General features: G+C 38.2%; 2 protein-coding genes across 3 annotated transcripts; both read right to left on the reverse strand.

The window, feature by feature from the left end:
* Positions 1-66: 66 nt before the first annotated feature.
* LOC135680605 (homeobox-leucine zipper protein HOX32-like) lies at positions 67-7,419 on the reverse strand. Its single transcript, XM_065194645.1, has 18 exons — positions 6,916-7,419; positions 5,574-5,733; positions 4,984-5,099; positions 4,810-4,900; positions 4,641-4,736; positions 4,416-4,529; positions 4,242-4,325; positions 3,903-4,058; positions 3,742-3,816; positions 3,562-3,668; positions 3,265-3,457; positions 2,965-3,156; positions 2,791-2,868; positions 2,347-2,481; positions 1,631-1,959; positions 1,028-1,133; positions 725-874; positions 67-617 (listed from the first exon to the last, which is right to left on the reverse strand). Exons 1-18 carry the CDS (start codon positions 7,131-7,133, stop codon positions 471-473), a joined length of 2,547 nt encoding a protein of 848 aa, XP_065050717.1. The 5' UTR covers positions 7,134-7,419; the 3' UTR covers positions 67-470.
* Positions 7,420-10,712: 3,293 nt separating this feature from the next.
* On the reverse strand, positions 10,713-18,076 carry LOC135680606 (U3 snoRNP-associated protein-like YAOH). 2 transcript variants are annotated; one of them, XM_065194647.1, is made up of 7 exons: positions 17,634-18,076; positions 16,778-17,120; positions 16,139-16,363; positions 13,653-13,887; positions 13,212-13,348; positions 11,752-11,817; positions 10,713-11,100 (listed from the first exon to the last, which is right to left on the reverse strand). In XM_065194647.1, exons 1-7 carry the CDS (start codon positions 18,074-18,076, stop codon positions 11,002-11,004), a joined length of 1,548 nt encoding a protein of 515 aa, XP_065050719.1. In that variant the 3' UTR covers positions 10,713-11,001. The 2 variants fall into 2 exon arrangements, with proteins under 2 accessions (XP_065050719.1, XP_065050718.1); XM_065194646.1 differs by having other exon boundaries at positions 13,212-13,384.
* Between the last annotated feature and the right edge of the window lie 121 nt (positions 18,077-18,197).

The following is an 18,197-nucleotide window of genomic DNA, read 5'->3' on the forward strand; positions in this document are numbered from 1 at the left end:
TCCCTTATTACCTCACAGTAATAATAGCAACATATATATATATATATATTCAACAGACACAAAATAAGTGCTAATGAATGATTATTAATGTATTATCATTACATCAGTCACAACACTTATCCAAACCATAGTGCCTATAATGAATGGATCATTTCAATAGAACAAGAGAGAAAATTTTGGCTTAATGCAAGAAACCCCCACTAATAATTCAGGGATATATTAACCAAGTGGCAAAGAAACAACTTTGTAGTGTTAGCTTTAAAATGGGAGAGAGATAGAAAAGCAAACAAGTCCAAACAGCATCTAACTTTGTGGAAGGTAGTGTTAGAACACATAGGGAAGTAGGCCTGAGAAGAATGTCCAGACTTTCCATGGATGGTAAACTGGAAACCAAGACATGAATAGAAGGAGATGCTTGTAGTTTCATCCAGACTACAGATGCTTCTTCAGACCTGGACTACGCAGGTTTCTCAAACAAAAGACCAATTTACAAACATGAAAGCAAGACAATGGGGTGAGTCTACATCATTTAAGACCTTCCATGCTACCACTTGTTCATAAGATATCGGCCTCCCCATGCTCGACGAGCAGATGCCGGCAGGAAGATAAGCAAAGCCCTAAAAGTTGCGCAAGGGGTGAAACAAGTCTTAGAGTAATAAAGGTGTACATAGTCTTATACGCAACTGATAACAAAGCGATCCAAAGATTCCTCTCTTATACCCACCTGTTGCATGATCTTGGGAAACTCTGCATTAAGCACCTTCCTGCTGCTGTCATCAAGAATCTTCTCCAGTGTTATATCCTGCAGAGCTACATGCGTTGTTTCTAGCATGTCGAGACCTGCTTGGTTGGCAAAGTTAAAAATAGAAGGAACCTACAAAAGGATCAATGCACTTTAATCAGGAAACAGAAAAAATAAAATAAAATATTGACTAAAATGAGCTTCGAGATTAGAACATTTGTAGATTTAAATATTTCAGGAAAAGTGTAACAAGGGGTCTGAAGATACACAGAAGAGTCGACTTGCCTTTAAAGCATAGCACACGATTGCATCTGAATGGTGCCACAGATTCTTCAGCAATGATTCACTCGTATGGGAGTCTGCTTGAAAGAGATCCACTCCAATATGGAATCTGAATTTTTATTTTATCAGCTTGTTAATAGAAATCCTAATCAGATTAATAGGACAGACCATACTTCCCTAGTAAAGTAAAAAGCTTTATGATTAGCTAAACTAACTTAAAAGGAAAGGCATGTAATAAACAAAAGAAAAGCATTTTGTAATTAAAACAACACACCTAAAAAACAACAGATGATCCACACCTACAAATTCCTAAAGCTTGAGTGACAGATGGAGTAGATTGCTTGTAAAGTTCAAAGGCAATCGAAGGCATTTATCAACAATTTCTGATTTCATATTTACTATGTAGCTTGCTTGTAAAGGCGTTGAATGAAAAATCATTCCACGAGAAATAGATAACAAGAAGAAACATTCAGACTATAATAATATTGAATATGTGCATTATTTGTTTAACAATTTGATTACAAGACTTATAGACAAAAACAAACATCAATCTGCATACAGTGTACAGAGGAACACAATCAAATACATTATGTCACCAAAAAGTACCTGTAACTTTGAAAAATCCATTGTGCCAGTGTGTGGGCTTCAGGTGAACCAAGTGGCTGTTTGGCCCCAATATGAGAACCCAGTCGTGAAGGTGCAATTGCCATAGCAACTCTTTGAACTGATGTCACCACACTTCGAACATACTGTCGTGCCATTGCAGCCACATTTTCCCGGAGGTGATTCTCATATGTAAACTGGAACGCTACAGTCAGAACTGATCTTGAGTTGAATGCACTACAAGTAGTCTTATTTGCAGTGTGTGCTGCAGCTCCAGAACCAACCTCAAGTGTGGATGCCAAATCAAGGGTTCGAGTAGCTTTTGGACCATCCTGCAGCAAAATATGTAACCTAACTTTATGCAGCCAAAGATGAACCATACAGCTTGGCATACTCATTAGGTTCTTCCTGTAGGAATGATCTACAATTAATGACTATGAGCTAATCCTACTCGGTAACTAGCAGCTTCCTGTACTGGGACTGAACCATAGCTAGGACGATGTAAAGAAAAAGGTGTGCATGAGTCTCCCGCCAATGCGAGGACCAGGAAGGGTCAAAGTTAGATAATGTAAATGATATCACAAAATGGACAACAACCTCAACAGCAAATAAAAGTTTGCATGCTGGATTTGATCAGAACAAATGGTCAAGTAGAGGCTCGTAAATATAGTCTTACAGAATAAATAGTTCAAAAACAACAGAAGTTATGGTAACCATACCGGTCTGGAATCTAACGGTATTATGCGAAAACCTGAGGTTAGAAGAGGGGTATCATCTGCAAAAGATTCATCAATAGGTGCAAAAACAAGCTGTGCACAAGCACCTGCTGCATTTTCGTCAACGCCACGACAAAGCTGCCATTGAGAAACACAGTAGTAAGTTGAGACATGCCCAAGAAAATTAGTACCTAACAAATATCAGATAAATTTGAAGTATGTTGCTTTTATTAATTCTTTTTTGTTTTATTTCCATAAACAGGTGGAGTGTTCATAACTTAAAGTTCTTCAATTTCTTGCTCAGATTCTTAAATGTCTAAACAAAATGAATTAAAAAACAGAAGCACCGCCAAAAGACAAGCTATTTGCTTAGTGTTGATGTAAGTAACAAGCACAAAATGGAAGTAATATCGAACAGGCCCTATCTTCATGTTGTGAAAGACAAACCTGTAGCAAGTGGATGTTTCTAGATAATACATCATCTTGGTTAAACCCATGGTCTACAATCCTCACCACCTCCAAGGTCTACGCTCCAGAACAGCATAAATACTCCATACAATCAGGTTAATAAAACCATAGAAAGGTGAACACATTGTTCTTTGCTGGAAGAAGAAGAATTACCTCTTCATGTTCAGTAGTATGAGCAAGAGGAAGTATAATCTGATTGCCGACAAAGTTACTGCCAGACCTCACACCAGGAACTGCATATGGGCTAGCTCTCAGTGATGAAGCAGAATAAGCATCAACGCCAAAATCAGCCCATTCAGAACGATGTTCCCTCAAAAAGCAAACCAGTAAAGCAGGTGGCACATTCTATATCATGAGAACGATAGGTGTTACTTGCAACTCCAAAACTCAGAAGGCACAAGGAAGGAAACAAGTTCGAAAAGAAACAGATGTCATAAATAGGACAGGCAGTACCTGCAGCAACATTGATGCTTTTGCACATAAGATGCCACAACCAATGCCAGAAAACGCTGTTGAAGAATTAATGTGAGATCTGTGAAATTTGTTCGGTGATGAATTTATGGCAATAGTCACATCCTCAACACCGTCGCTACCCATCAATGACCAACCATCATCGGCAAAACCATTTACAGCATCATTGAAGCCTCTGTGATCAGCCACGATATTTAACAACAGAAGCATGAAAGGCATTGCTTTTGTAATAAAAACTGATGCTCAGTCAGCATAGGATAATAACAAAGAATCTGTGACCTGCTCAATCGCCGAATGAAATTCCTCAATACAGCAGGTTGGTGTCGACCAACATAAGCAATTTCACCACTGGCTTCTTGTGAAATTTGCCTTATGTGTCGTAATGCCTATAAAAGATAAGTTCACATTTGAGAATTGTTAAATAAAGTCTATAATGCTTGATGACAAAATAAGACTTACAGCAAGAGTCATTTTCTGTGCTAAAATTTCGGGTGATTCATACAACGGTCTGATAACCTCAGGCACACTCCAAACCTTCAGCATATTAAAGAATTAAGTAATTCCATAAGATCAACCAACAGAACTTAATAAGTATGTAGATCTAAGGCCATGAAACATACATCCAAATCAACATGATCAACAATGTGCATCATTGAACCACCTCCCTCACATGGACGAATAAGATAGCCACTGGGAAGCATCGTGGCTCTAATAAAATCTGAAGCAGCTGGCCCAACAGGACCACCAGTTGATGGAGTCAGCGATCTTTCACAGATCTACAAGGAAAATCTCTAAAACATGACTTGCATGGTCAAATCATTTATAAGATAAAATGTTAAGACAATTGAAGTACGATATCTAACAGACCACGGGTGTGCATATAAACCATAAAAAAAAAAAACTTTCATGCCTGCTAAAAACTAAATGCTGCTATTCTGTCAATGACACAGGATTCATACCACAAGACTGCCATCTTCGAGACATGTAGTGTATCTGAGAATCCAAAAGTCACGTGCTGATGCCAAAGTAGTAGGTGCATATGTCTACAAACAGATTACAAACAGTCAATATACAAAAAAAGAAAAGAGAAATTGCGATTCCTACATATTGCTGCTAAGACAACAGGAACAGACCTGCATGTATAATAGTTCAATATTTCCTCCATTTCCAGTAGGAATTACTGTAAGCACATCAAGGCATCGGCAATCATGATACCAAGATAGACGATCTTTTAGAATCTCTGCAACCTAGAAAGAACAGCATGTTGAGAAAAATATAAAAATAAGCAAGAATCTTTAACATCAACTCATTGTGGATGAAGACATATCTAGAACCACAGAGAAAGTACATTGGCTTACCTTTGTGGGTTCTAGATTCACAAGACCACAGGCTCGAGCTGCTACTCCACTACAATTGCGGGAAACAGCAATGATTCCAATGGAATCCGGACCAGGCTACAATGAAAAGCATAAATGAATGAACTGGTTGAATTCAGAATATGTAACGGAGATATGCTTTGAATATCACCTTCATTCCAACCATCTGAACCCATTCAACAGCAGTTCCAGTAGCCTTTGAGAGGAACTCTGCCAAGGTCTCCTCCGCAATTGCAAGCAGTCTACTCCAGTAAACTAAATACATTTAGAGGCAAAACAAGAAAGAGATTACTGCAATAAATGAACAACCCCAATGTTCTGTTACCCAGCTGGGTTGTTAGGATCCTTTTGCGGGCATTGAGGGGTTGGATTTTGTTGGTGGTGGTGCTGACCACTTGTCACTACAGACTCACAACTGGTATCTGTAGTTGCTACAGATGCCTGCACATTTCCAACAAACCAAGTTAAGAGTAATATGGACATTTATGAAATAGATGAGGACTTTTGACAACATAAATAATGTTAAATAGGTTTCTAAACATTAGAACAAGACATTCAATGATAACTTTTTTGTTCCCCAACAGCATCAATGCAAATGAGTAGATAAAAATATAACACTGAACCAACACTTGTAGACACAGCAAATCATAAAAACTATCAAAACATACTATTGTAACTTAAAGCAAATCTTGTTCAGAAACCAAAACAAGTGTAACCTTCAGGCACATCATGGAGTTGACAATTTCAAAACAAAACCAGTATCTAGCAGCAAAACAAAGTAAGGTAATGCTATTAAATAAAAATGCAATCAGAAGCTTAGAACAGAAGCAAACAAAAAAAGAAAGAAAAGGTTTCAATAGGTGATTCAAGAAAAGTGCAATCATCATCATAGAGATTCCAAGAAGTCACTCGTACATTGTGAAGCTGCTGGCGCATATAGCCATTTTCACAAACAAGTTGAGACACCTGCTTCTGCAGTCGGTCATTCTCCTCCATCAGTAATTTGTTCATGGCAGTCAACTTTCTGTTAACTGCTTGGAGTCGGCATGCCTCTTTCTTTTGTTTCTCACGACATCTATAGAAAATGACATAGAGTAAGCCCAGAACAAGATATATACCAAAAATGACATGCAATGCATCATTATTGATATCATTAAGTGGGTTCAGGAAGCAAAAATAAATCAGATGCAAGCTAACAGGGAAGCTGACAAAAACCCTCAGCAAGGTTACATTTCAAACCATTTTCTCATAATATAGTTGGTTCCCGTCTATTATTCATTTCAAGCAATCCCACCAAGTCTAGGCTTTTCATGGAAAGAGGATTACATTTCAGCTCAGTGACTGTGGTGAATATTGATAAACACCGAGAAATACCTAAAAGTCAATAGTAGATCAGCCACCCTTATTTTGGAGTGTCGATACCATTGTCCTAAAATAAGTTCCAAGCAATGAAATTGAGAAAACACATGTAAAAGATCCATTATGCAGTAATCAACCTTATCTTCTTGATGATCACCATAATATTTTGTTTGCTCGAATGAAAGACAAGACCTAAAAGATCATGACAGAAATAAGATAGAAATGTTGTTCAAAACACCAAACAAAATCCTAGAAAGAACTGCCAGATGTATTTGGTTTATGTTTACTACTGCAGAAGACCAGGCAAAAGGTCATGAAACCCACAGATCTTCATACAGCATGACTAACAAAAACAGCATATGGAAACATATATTCACCATAACAAGAAAAAAAACAATGACAGCGGAAATAAACCATATTCATGACGTCCAAGCTCTGCTACTAAGAAGCCTCAGTAGCATAACTTCCAGGCAAGAATATGAGAGCACACAAATCTAGTAAATTGAACAGAGCACAAAAGTGAGTCTGCAGCCAAATAAACTGAGAGCTAGAACAGCTCGAATACCAAAATAAGGAGGAAATAAATTTGAAACCACTCTAGATATCCAGAAGATCCCAACTTTCTAACCTGTTCCTCCTTGATTTAATATTTCCATAAGAGTCAAAGAAGAAAGGAAGCAGAAACATGTATTTCAAAGTAAAATCTAGCACCACACAAAATTTGTCCAACCACAACTCAGAATTCAAAAGGAGAGGGAAAAATCACCTCCCAAACCAAACGGCACCAAATCCAATCAGAATTTGAGAAGAACAAATAAAATCCTTTTCCCCCACCAAAATCTTTTTTTTTTCCTTTGTTTTTTTTTTTTTTTGCTAGCAAGGCCTTCCGATTAGTTACCTGCGATTCTGGAACCAAACCTTTATCTGCTTCGGGTCGATGTTGGACAGAATAGGGCACTCCCTGATCAGCTGTTGCCGCTTCAGCGAGCTGGGCTTCGGGCACTCATTGTACACCCTCTCGAGCGCCTCCACCTGCTCGGGCGTGTACCGCACGTACTTCCCCGCGTCCATAGCCAGCTTCTGCCCCTTCCCCGCCTCCTTCCCTGACACAATCATCGCCGTCTCCCCACCCCAAAAGAAAAAAGGAAAGAACCTTAGACAGAGTATCCCAATCTAACCCTCCTCGAGAGAACGCAAACCCTAGCACCCGTCGCGCTCCCTCTTCTTCCGGCTCGACAGTGGTAAGGGGAAGCACCCCCGTCCCCTCGCATCACAAGCCTCAAGCCCTCGCGACCCGGCGCCGATAGCAACACGTCGTAGAAGGATCGGCGTAACCCTAAGCAACGCTTCTGCCCCTTCTATTCTCTCTCGAAGCGGCCATTAGTAAGAGGACACACATTGTGGTCTCTTCCCTTCATTAAGCCGTCACTGTCACCTCTCTCTGTCTCTCTCTCTCTCAGCTCTTTTCTTTTTCATTTAAACCCCTAAAGAAATTGATAATTGTCATTCGTAGATAAAGTATAATTTCATATAAGACCCTAAAGTATTAATGTTTATATATAGGCCCAATCTTTTATGTACATTCTTAATATCTATGAAATCACTCTCTTCTTCTTTAATTGGATAGAGGCATAGCTTTATTTAAATTAAGTTTCACAGTTTTTATCTAAAGGTGTTTGTTTTAGTAGAAACTTTTATATAAATTTTGTGTCAAGGAGATGTATGCAATTTTGGTTTTTCTCAATAATAACATGGTGGGATTTTTTTATTATTTATTTTCTTGAATGATTCTAATACTAAAAAAGTTGATTTGGAATTACAATCCACATCAGAAAAATATTTTTAAAAGAAAATCATAATGTGTGGTGGATTAATATTGTTTCAGTTTTTTGTTCAAGAAAATATTTTTCCAATTGAATTGATAAATTTTCAAATTTTATTATTTTTAAGTAATATTTTCTTAAATCTTGCTTTGTCTTTAATTTTATTATTGTTGGATCCCAAAACAAATAAATAAGCAAATGGATCCTAGGAAATGCTTTTCTTTTTATTTTTATTTTTATTTTTAGGAAATCAATGGATGTGAGAAAATGTTTTTCCAAAAGATGTATATGTTCATCATATATATATACAGCAGTACTAGATATAGTACTAAATTCCATGCCATTTTATGTTCAAGGATTAATCATGTTTCATCCATGGGAAGATCTAATGATGAACCAGCAGTGAGTTCTGATACTGTCACTGCATTGAACTTTTTTGTACTACACATGCAAACAACATGTTAAATCTTTTGTCTCAGCTCCAAGAAGCAGAAGATGAAAACAACATCAACTCCACTAATAATAAGTGGAGTTGTTGTTTCTAAGGTCTGTTGTTCTGTTCTTCATAGTTCTTTCTGTCTAAAAGCTCTTAGTTCTACTTAATCTACAAACTAACACATGAACAGTAAGTGATCCTGCAAAGAGTATCTTTTTATTTTGAGAAAGAAACAGTATATTGAAAAGTAATATTCCAACAGAAGAATTCAATGTCATGAAACCTTATAACCTCAGCTTCAGTTCTGTAAAGTTCACATAAGATGTCTCAGCTACCTTCATAGATCAGTAAAAGTCCAATGAAGTTAGAGACTTATGAATCCTCAGTCCAGCTTCTTTTGCTTCCAACAACAAAGTCCAGTAAAAGAGGACCAGTGAATTATGGAACCTATATTGCCTTGGACTCCCAACAGAATATAAATCTTTGCCAAGAAACCTTATAATTACTTAGATATGATGTTTAGGTAGTAGCTATAAGATTCAGTAAAGGAAGATGAGTGAAATGATAAGATTCAGTAAGGAAGACAAGTTATAAAACCTCAGAAGCTATAACCCTACCATCCTAATGAAAGGTTAATCTGATAGGATAATAAAACTGTGGACTAGTGGATTACATACAGTATCAAAACTGAACTTGATTGGACTCTAAACCCTAGGATACTTAAAGTCACTTTAGTGGCCATGAGGCAGACCAAACCCAACACCATCACCTTCCAATACTTAAAAGAGTCTTGGCCACCCCACTCCTTCACTTAGAACTCCAAACCCTAGGTAGTCTTAAAAGTCACTTTAGTGGCATGAGGTAAACCATCACTTTCCAATATTCTTCCTGCAGCAGTGACAGTAGTAGATGGTGGTGGTGTTGGCAACACCTTTCCCTTCATTCTCATGCTTGTCAGTGGCTTTATTCAGAGGAAAAAGAGAATATGTCTGAGAAGGCTGTTGGGCAGTGAAAGCACTGGATTTTAACTTGCTCTTAGGTTGACAGGTCAAGAAAAGACTGAAGACAAACCCTAATTCGGACATGGGCTCTCCCCAGTCTTGCTACTGCCTACTGTTACGACCACGACGAGGATGACAACAACAATGGGCAGAAGAATAAATCATGCCTTGCTGTCTCCAATGTGGTTTCGGGAGTGCTTCATGGAGTTGGGCATGCATTACTTAACGAGGCATGAACTTTGCAGATTAACTGATGCATGCAGGTCATGGGGAATTAAGGACCACGGAAGTGACGCAGTCAGTGCGCGTGTTCTTCGATCCGTGTGCTGTCTCTGCATGCCTGCAAGACCTCAGAGCTCTTGGTTCCATGGCCAGCAGGACCTACGGAGCTCGAGGACTACACGAACATGTAATGGCCACGAAGGTTATACTGGTTTGCCGGTGATGAATCGATCGAGTTTGCATGACGAAGCCATGATCAACAATGCTTGATAACGAACAACGCTGTTTGATTTGCCGGTTATGGATGCATCGAGTCTGTGTGGAGTCGTGATTTGGAATGCACGGAAGAGTCTACCGTAAAGAATTTTAATTGTTTTGGTAGACGGCATGAGCGAGTTGCAGTGGTTTGCTGGTGATGAATGAAGTCATCCATCAAGCGTAAAGATCTGCAGAACATTGATAGACCATACAGATATCGGGAATGGTGCAAGAGAGTGGAATAAAAGGGCAAGGAGGGTATGGTGACAGAGACATTGTCATGGGTGTCCTCACCTAGTTTTTGCTTTAGAAATAGTTTTATGGAGTTGATCAGATTTGTTACCTGACATCTCTTCTTGCATGCTTTTGAGAAACCATGGTATTCTCACACCACACTCCACAATGATCAAACTGAGGTCCATCATAAGATGAAACAAGCAGAAAAGCTAGCTAAATCTTCAGTTGATCATGCAATGGCCACATCATAGTGTTCTTGCATCACTTTCACTTTGGGTATGTATGGATCTTCAGAAAGCAACATAAGGAGACAACATATAACCCCAATGCCTTTTGCAAACTCATTCCACAAAGTTTAAGTTGCTCTGCAAAGAGGAAGAAAGTGTCAATCTTAGCAAAGAATTCCTCCATTTTCATCAGCCAGAAACCTTTTCCGCAGCATCCACAGCACATTGGATATCTACCGTCGATATCACAGACCCAGTCCAACATAAGCAAAAGATGTTCTGTGACAGTGAAATGTTGATATGAAGATTCCACATACTTTTTGGGCAATAACTATAGTTGTTGAATACTTTTGAGCACTCTCAAATCTACTACACATCTCAACACAGCCAGCGAAAAAAAGAACATGTTGAGACTAACAGATCTTCCACTATAAATCAAGTCGCAAAATGTTACTTTATCATGTTCCACAATAAAGTGTGCCAGTCACCAGTTGAAGATTGTGTATTTCTTTCCTTGGGTAAAAGAATTAAGTTATACAAAAAACGGCTGAAAACAAAACTACATGGGCTAGCCGGCCTTCGGTCATCTGTATTTGTTACCACATGATATGCATGACGGCTAAGGTGCAGCAAAATGTTAAATACAAAATATATGTGAGCAAAGAAGAATTATACTAAAGCCTCTCTGATGCATCTTGTGATACAATAAATTGCTGAGCTTAATAGTCAAAACTGAGGAATCCTTTCATGCTTGCATAAATAATTGGTGAAGCCATGCATTTAAAGGATTGTTGTCTGATCCTCCTTTAACCTGATGGGGTGTATCGCAACTCCATTTCGCGCATTTCGAACATGCCCCCATCTTCCCAAGCGAGGTTCCTGATAGAAGATGTCACATGAATATATGCATGAACTTGAGGACAACAAAGAAGAGAACAAACGTTTTCTACATCCTAATTGGAGTAGAAGAGACTCTCCAGCTAGTTAGCAGTTCAAAAAAATGAAAATTAACTACTGCAGTTCAGGGGCATCTGTCGGTGCAGTTCAAAATGTTCAGATACAGAAGTAACATAGGGCCTCATACAAGCATGGTTTGAATTTAAGTTGCCTCAGTGTCATTTTTTTAAAAGACATATATAGCATCTCATTTCCAAGCAATAGTCTCAAGGATGAAATTTTCTATAATAATAACCCATTATGGGTTTGGTTTCTGATCTCAAGATCAATACGGAGATTATAATATCAAAGGAACATAAGATGCTAGACTAAGTTATGCTCTCCATGGTACCACCGGAATGACACTGGACTTGTATATTTTTACAGTTCAGAAAAGGCTATGGTTCAAAAATGAATTACAGTTCAATCAAAATTATTTTTAGTCAAAGAATAATGCAAGATGAAACATGCTGGATATATTACCAGGGCACCAACAAGCTTTTGGACTTAATCAATCCAAAGAACAAATAAAAAAGGTAATTCAACTGAGTCTTTCTTTTATTTAATAGGGAAAAAAGAATTAGATAGCATTACCTGGCCAACCCCAGCAACAAGAAAGCGTGCAGATTTTGCAAATGCAAGTGAATTGATGAATCCAGCCTGCAAATCATCAGATATGTAGTAAGCGGGCATGATTATTATAACCTTTTTTTTGACAGAATCAATGTAAAATGTCAAAAGCTAAAATTATTTAAAAGTAACAATATATTCCTGTATCAAGAGATGTACAAGCAGATAGAGAGCATCAGACAGAATCACTGTCTAAAGATGATAAATGATATGCTCCCAAGTTTCCTTGTCACAAATACCAAACAGAAGATTCTACTCACATGCCTTAATATCTTTATCAACTGTTTTCTGGGCTTCCACACATGTTTCAATTTGGAATTATACATATACAAGATGTTCTTTCGTTGAATTTAAATTTTCTGATAAAGAATAGGTAATTATTTGTTTGCATAATATATGATTCCCCATCATCAGCAATAAAGCTATGATACCATGCCATGCAATTGTGTGGACAAGGGATATTTCTAATAAGACTTCAGATTAAATGCATAGTGCTTGCTCGAATCTAGGAAAGAGAAACAAAGCCTAATGTTATACTATAGATTCATTTACTAACAAATTAGGCAGGAGAGTGTCACGAATTACCTTATCCTAGAGGCTCATACTAAACCAATAGTTGTACATGACTAAAGAAATGCAAGCAACAAGTAGTCAGTTTTGATGTTTATGGCTTTATGCACACCAACGTATACTAATTTGCTTTTGCAAGTTTCAGCACACAAGTCTAATATCTACACTTTCAAATGGTCATGTCAAGAACAAAGCAAGAACTTAAAGTTGAGAATTGTCTGAGTCATGCATAAAAAAAAATTAAATATTTAAGCCACACAGTGTGTAATTTGACCCATATAGACAACCATATCATCTAATTCATTCATTACCATAGCACAATCATTAACATAATAGCTACCAAGAAAAAAACCAGTTAATTATGAGAGCATTTATAGATAGATACAATCCAGCATAACAACTCAGAGCACAGAAATAAGATCAGGAAGTGAATAATCTCTTGGGCCACCCATGTAGCACCGTGCAGAAACTATCAAGCCACGGGACTTGCTCCACTCTATTCATTACAATGTCCAAACAGCAGATATGTGGGGCATGAAAATCATACTCACTTTTTTCCCACCAACAACCAAACACAATAATCCATTTGTTCTGTTTTATTTCTAAATCAACCTTCCTTTTCTGTAGAAAAATAGGAAACCTTGTGTAAGTTCTCCATATACTACTCATGTTCTTTTGGAGATTTTACTTCGTATCTAAAACTAAGTGGCACCACCAACTGTCCAGATTCACCAGCATACTAAGTTCGAGCATATCTTTGTCTAAATGAATCAAAGTCATTATATAACATATCAAAGTAAATAAACAAAAGCAGCTAGAAACTTTAATGAAAGCATTAAAAATTTGAACCATACCAGAGAATAACTAAATAATGGTTGGATGCCTTTGTTATCACTTTCAACAGCCCATAGACAAACTACACCATTAGCAGCTCCAGATGCAGCAAGATCACTACCTCTACATACAGCAACAGAACTAACCCACAAGTGCGCTGATGAACAGTTTGCATCTCCGTGGCGATCATTTTCTAACGAAGGCCACAGTTAGATGAAGCCATTAGAAAATTAAAAAAATAATACCCAAAATATGCAATATAATCAACCTATGTGTGTGTTTGTGTGTGTGTGTGTATATATATAAAACATGGAATTAACATGGTTTTCTAATTTCCAGCGTCAAAATATGAGGACTATTAAATGATATATATGCATAAAATAAAACAAATACTATCTAATCTTCGCTCAAGAGTTTAATTCTCCTAAACTAACATGTGATAGAAAAGGATTCCATCTTACCCATATTGCCACCGTTAGACATAATTGTCTCATCCTCTTTATATGAAAAATCATTCGAAGATAAAGATGGAGCATGTGCATTTTTAATCAAGTGTGTAGGCTTTTTGCGTGTTACACTCCAAAGCTCAATGCTTCCATCATCCGAGCCAGATAAAAACTCATTGTCATTGATAAAGCAGCAGCATTCCAAGGATGCTGCAGGAGCACGGAAGACCAACTGTGATTCCTCAGGTACCTAGCAAAGCAAAAAAAGGTTAGCACACAAAAAATGTAGGCATTCTAAAAAGGAATGGTGTGGCTGCAGTATAAATAAAATTATTTGTAATGTTCGAATTTATAAATGCCAATGATGTTCATACAAGTGTCCAAAAGCTTCAGCGACACAGCCCCATATGTATCCTGCAGGCACAGTGAAAAATATGATGCCTAATGCTACTCTTGGCGATCCATTATAGGGTCCTAGATCCTATAAACACAAAATACAAGCATTTTCAAAGATAATCTTTTTTTTTAAAGAATATCTCTGAATACTAATAAACAAGTTCTGAAGACATATACACACAAGCAGATATAGTATACTACCATCATCATAGACCCCGAATGATCCAAGATGACAAATGACATAATAAATTGACTGGATGATTTAAGCTCTTAGATGTCTTATGTACAAGAAGGCCATACTTTTTACAATTTCTGGACAACCCACATGAAAAAAGAAAAGAAATTGACTCCCGCTATTAACGAAATCAGTAGCTTCAAGGGATGAGCTATTTAAGATTAACCCACTAAGGTATACTGGTGCAGGAAGAAAAAAATTGACCAGGAAGAAAACAGTAAATTCCATGTGCAATATCTAGTCTTAGGATTTTGGTACTCTAGTGAGTGCCCTTGTGGGTTTTAAGAAAAAAAAAAAATCAAACTTCTGAGGCACAACAAAATTTTTTAGCTGTCTGAATCCAGCAGAGCCAAATCACAATTGGTTGATTCCAATTTTAATTCTTTACTTTCCAAGAATTCTGTTGACCATAACCGACAACAGGAAGTCACGTGTTGTGGCACATCCTAGCCAGATCCGAGGACTGCAAATTCCGGCTTGTTCCTAGTAAAATCAATCAGATGATAATGTTTAAACCAATTCCCCCGGAATTCATTTTTCCAACCAAGTTACAAACAGTACTAGCAAGTCCCGAGCAAGACTAGTTTGACCAAATACAACAAATCAATTCTTTCAGCTAATCTATCATATAATGATTTTAGATCCTATAATCTGGACCAAGTTTACCTCAATCATGCGAAATTGTGAACTTTTGTAACAAGGACCGACATTTTTGTACCAAGTATAATAAAACCCTCGTAATTGCCTTTCAAATCTCTAATTTAAAGGCAAAAAGACCATAATCATACATATTCAGATTGTGGTAAATCATAATATCTAATCATAAAATTACCATATCTTGATCTCTCCATTCTTGTACACAAACAGACCAAAAATCTACTAAGGACTCGTACATAATCAAACAAGAAAAAAACAAGGGTTCACCATTTCAGGTACTGGACCCAACTCGGAGATTTGTTGGTATGGTACACATCAGTCTATACCAATGTACTAACACACGATACATCGGGGCGTTCCGATAGGAACTCGAACGAGCCGTGTCTCAGTGGCAAGTCGGACCGGTACATACCTCTCGTACCATACCAACTCGGGCAGTACAGAAATCCTCAGGAAAAATTATAAAATGGAGACTACTATTCTACCATTAATATCTTTGGCATAGTTATTACAAGTCAAATTTTTCGTTGGCTTGCTTGAAAACTTGAACATCTAATAATGATTTGCACAGAATGCAAGCAAATTATACATAAAAATAGAGGACCACAACTAATTGATTTGCATTATCTAGCTGCTGCAGAGAAGCTCAAAACACCCCAAATCATTAAGCTACTGATGAATGATAATAATCATATGACATGAGAGTTAAAAAATTTAGGAAAACACAAGATCCTTGAGAACAATAAATTCTATCACCCATTTATTCTCAACTTATTGGATGTATTGAGGGCACAGTAACTCAATTGCACATCAATTCTTAACTGTTTAACCTGGCAGTCCCATTATTAAAGAAGTCTATATAACTTAACACGGTTTGGCCATCAAACAACAAACTAACTTCATTTCATCTCCCCATAGGAAAAGATGCTGCCCCTCTTAGATGATCCTTTTGAAAGAAGAGCTTCAAACATAATCCACTGGAACAACATTTGACTTAGTTTATACTTGCAACCACAAACCAGATGTCCAAATTAATTTTAGCATGTGCCTCTAGTGTGTCTTCTTCTTTTCGAAACTGAAATGATCAGAATTCACAAAATAATTACATAAGCATGCAAAACATAGAGTGTGTATGGATGAGATATTTCAGCTATAATTGGAGAAAACCACGTTAATATGCTCATCATCATAGTCGAGAAACACCAATGCTCACCTTCCACAATCGCATGGTCCTGTCACGCCCTACAGTCAAAAGTCGTTCTCTCCGTAGGCAGTCAATTGTCAATATTTCACTTTGATGACCAAATAAATTGTCCATATGAGTTCTGTCTTCAGCATTCCAGAGCTTAATTGTTCTATCAAAAGACCCAGAGAAAAGCTGTGAAGTCCCCTGTCTAAAAGTAAGGCATGAGATGGGTCCTCGGTGACCATGAAATGCCTGAAAGGAAAAATGAAGCTGCAAAATCAGTCTAAAAAGCATTGTGCAATTTGTCTCGTGAGTATGCTGCCATGATTTGCATATGGATCTATGAAGAGGGAGCTCATGCAAGCTGCTCAATTTTTTTAAAAAAATCTAGGCTATAAAGCACCATGAGATGTTTTTGGTTAGAATTATGGTGGTAAACAATGTGCAAAAGGAACTTGCAATGATGCCTCTCTTTACCAGTAAAAATAAAAAATCATAAAAATGATATACAATGTGCAAAAGGAACTTCCATTAACACCTCACTTTATCAGTAAAAATAAAATATCATAAAAAGTAGAACTTGTCCAACATTAGTAGGACATATACTTGATTGCAACATCTCATTAATAAAATAGCACAAAGTTACACTGGTCACTGTTGAGCTACCTGGAGATGCTGCCGAGTACGAGTGTCCCATAAATGGACATGGCGGTCCAACCCACCACTGGCCAAATATCGCCCATCAGAACTGACAGCCAAAGCCAACACATTCTTGCTTCTCTTCCTAGCTGGATTCTGCAGGGACTTTGCATAATGTGACACCAATACATCCTCACTAGGCCACAAGTACTTCTCAGACTTCCCACTCTCAATGTCCCAGTGCAGAATGACCCCATCTTTGGAAGCTGAAAACCCCCTTGAGTCATCCTCCGCCAAAGCTACAGCTGTAACAGACTGTCTGTGCTTCACTAACAGTCGGAACTCATCAGCAGGTTCTGGACTTAAAACCCTGCACCATATCATAAATGGCCCTTAAAAGTCCCATCTCATCGAAATTAACAAAAGGTCTAAGTTGACATATGTATTTCAACTAAATAAGCAAATTTTAAGACTCTGATAGTAGATTTCTATTAATTGAAGTAATTCCTTCGTATTAACATGTAAGTCAGTTCACAAGTGCCTTGAATCACATTTCTCTGGTAAGTCATTTGTGAGTGGCACATGGAGGAGAAGGTAGCAATCACCAGTGATAGATCCAAAATACAAAGTATTACTGTATCAAATTGTAAGAAGGGATAAAAGGTAAGCAAATGCAGATTAATAAAAGAAACATCCAGTAAAAAGCTCAACTCCACCAATGACCCGAGTAAACTCTTTAAGAAGATTGAAGTGTGCATAAAGATAAGCCGACTAGGGGAAGAGTCATCGAAGCAAGCAAAAGAGAAGTTATTTTGCAGATTAAAATTTAAAGCAGAAGCATCCACGGTGCACAGTTTATCTGGTGGGAAACATTTCCAATTACCTCGACGCGATATATCGCCGGACACGACCACTCTCCTCGAGCTGCTCCTTTTGAAGAATCTCCGCCACTAAAGAATCCCTTTTACCCTCCCTCTCATCTCGCCCCTCCTCCTCGTCCTCTTCCTCTTCTTCCTCTACCCTCTTCGCTATAGCCCGGATTCTCTCCAAATGCTCCTTCGCAACCCTAACCCTCTTCTCGTCCACCGTCTCCTCGGGGACGCCCTCCCCCTCTTCCTCCTCTTGTCCAGCATCTAGGTCGGCCAAGTCGTCGTCGCTCTCCATGCTCTCTAAATCATCATCCTTGCTGATCCTTCGTCCCCGCTGCTTGGTATCGGATTCAAAGAAGGAGTCGCCACCGCCACCGCCACCGCCACCGCCGGATACTCTGGGCTTCTTCTTGCCGACCATCGGCCGGATGGCCCTCTTGCGGCTTCGCGGCTTCATCGCCAGGGGATCGAATATTGTATGGCGCCGGGATTACTGGAAATAGGGCTTAGGGTTCTGTAGGAGGGGATTGAGCGCGGAGAGACGGGGGAGAGCGGCGACGAAGGGAGGAGCGAGGGTT

Source organism: Musa acuminata, chromosome BXJ1-8 (genome assembly GCF_036884655.1).
Source record: "Musa acuminata AAA Group cultivar baxijiao chromosome BXJ1-8, Cavendish_Baxijiao_AAA, whole genome shotgun sequence".
NCBI lineage: Eukaryota > Viridiplantae > Streptophyta > Magnoliopsida > Zingiberales > Musaceae > Musa > Musa acuminata.

Coding starts and splice junctions, on each gene's coding strand:
- LOC135680606 (XM_065194646.1), bottom strand. CDS start 18,076: ATGAAGCCGCGAAGCCGCAAGAGGGCCATCCGGCCGATGGTCGGCAAG. Junction 17,121..17,633: donor CGGCGATATATCGCGTCGAG/GTAATTGGAAAT, acceptor GATATGGTGCAG/GGTTTTAAGTCCAGAACCTG. Junction 11,101..11,751: donor TTGTTGCTGGGGTTGGCCAG/GTAATGCTATCT, acceptor ATCTTCTATCAG/GAACCTCGCTTGGGAAGATG.
- LOC135680605 (XM_065194645.1), bottom strand. CDS start 7,133: ATGATTGTGTCAGGGAAGGAGGCGGGGAAGGGGCAGAAGCTGGCTATG. Junction 4,059..4,241: donor TCGAAGATGGCAGTCTTGTG/GTATGAATCCTG, acceptor TTTTCCTTGTAG/ATCTGTGAAAGATCGCTGAC. Junction 3,817..3,902: donor TTGATCATGTTGATTTGGAT/GTATGTTTCATG, acceptor AATATGCTGAAG/GTTTGGAGTGTGCCTGAGGT.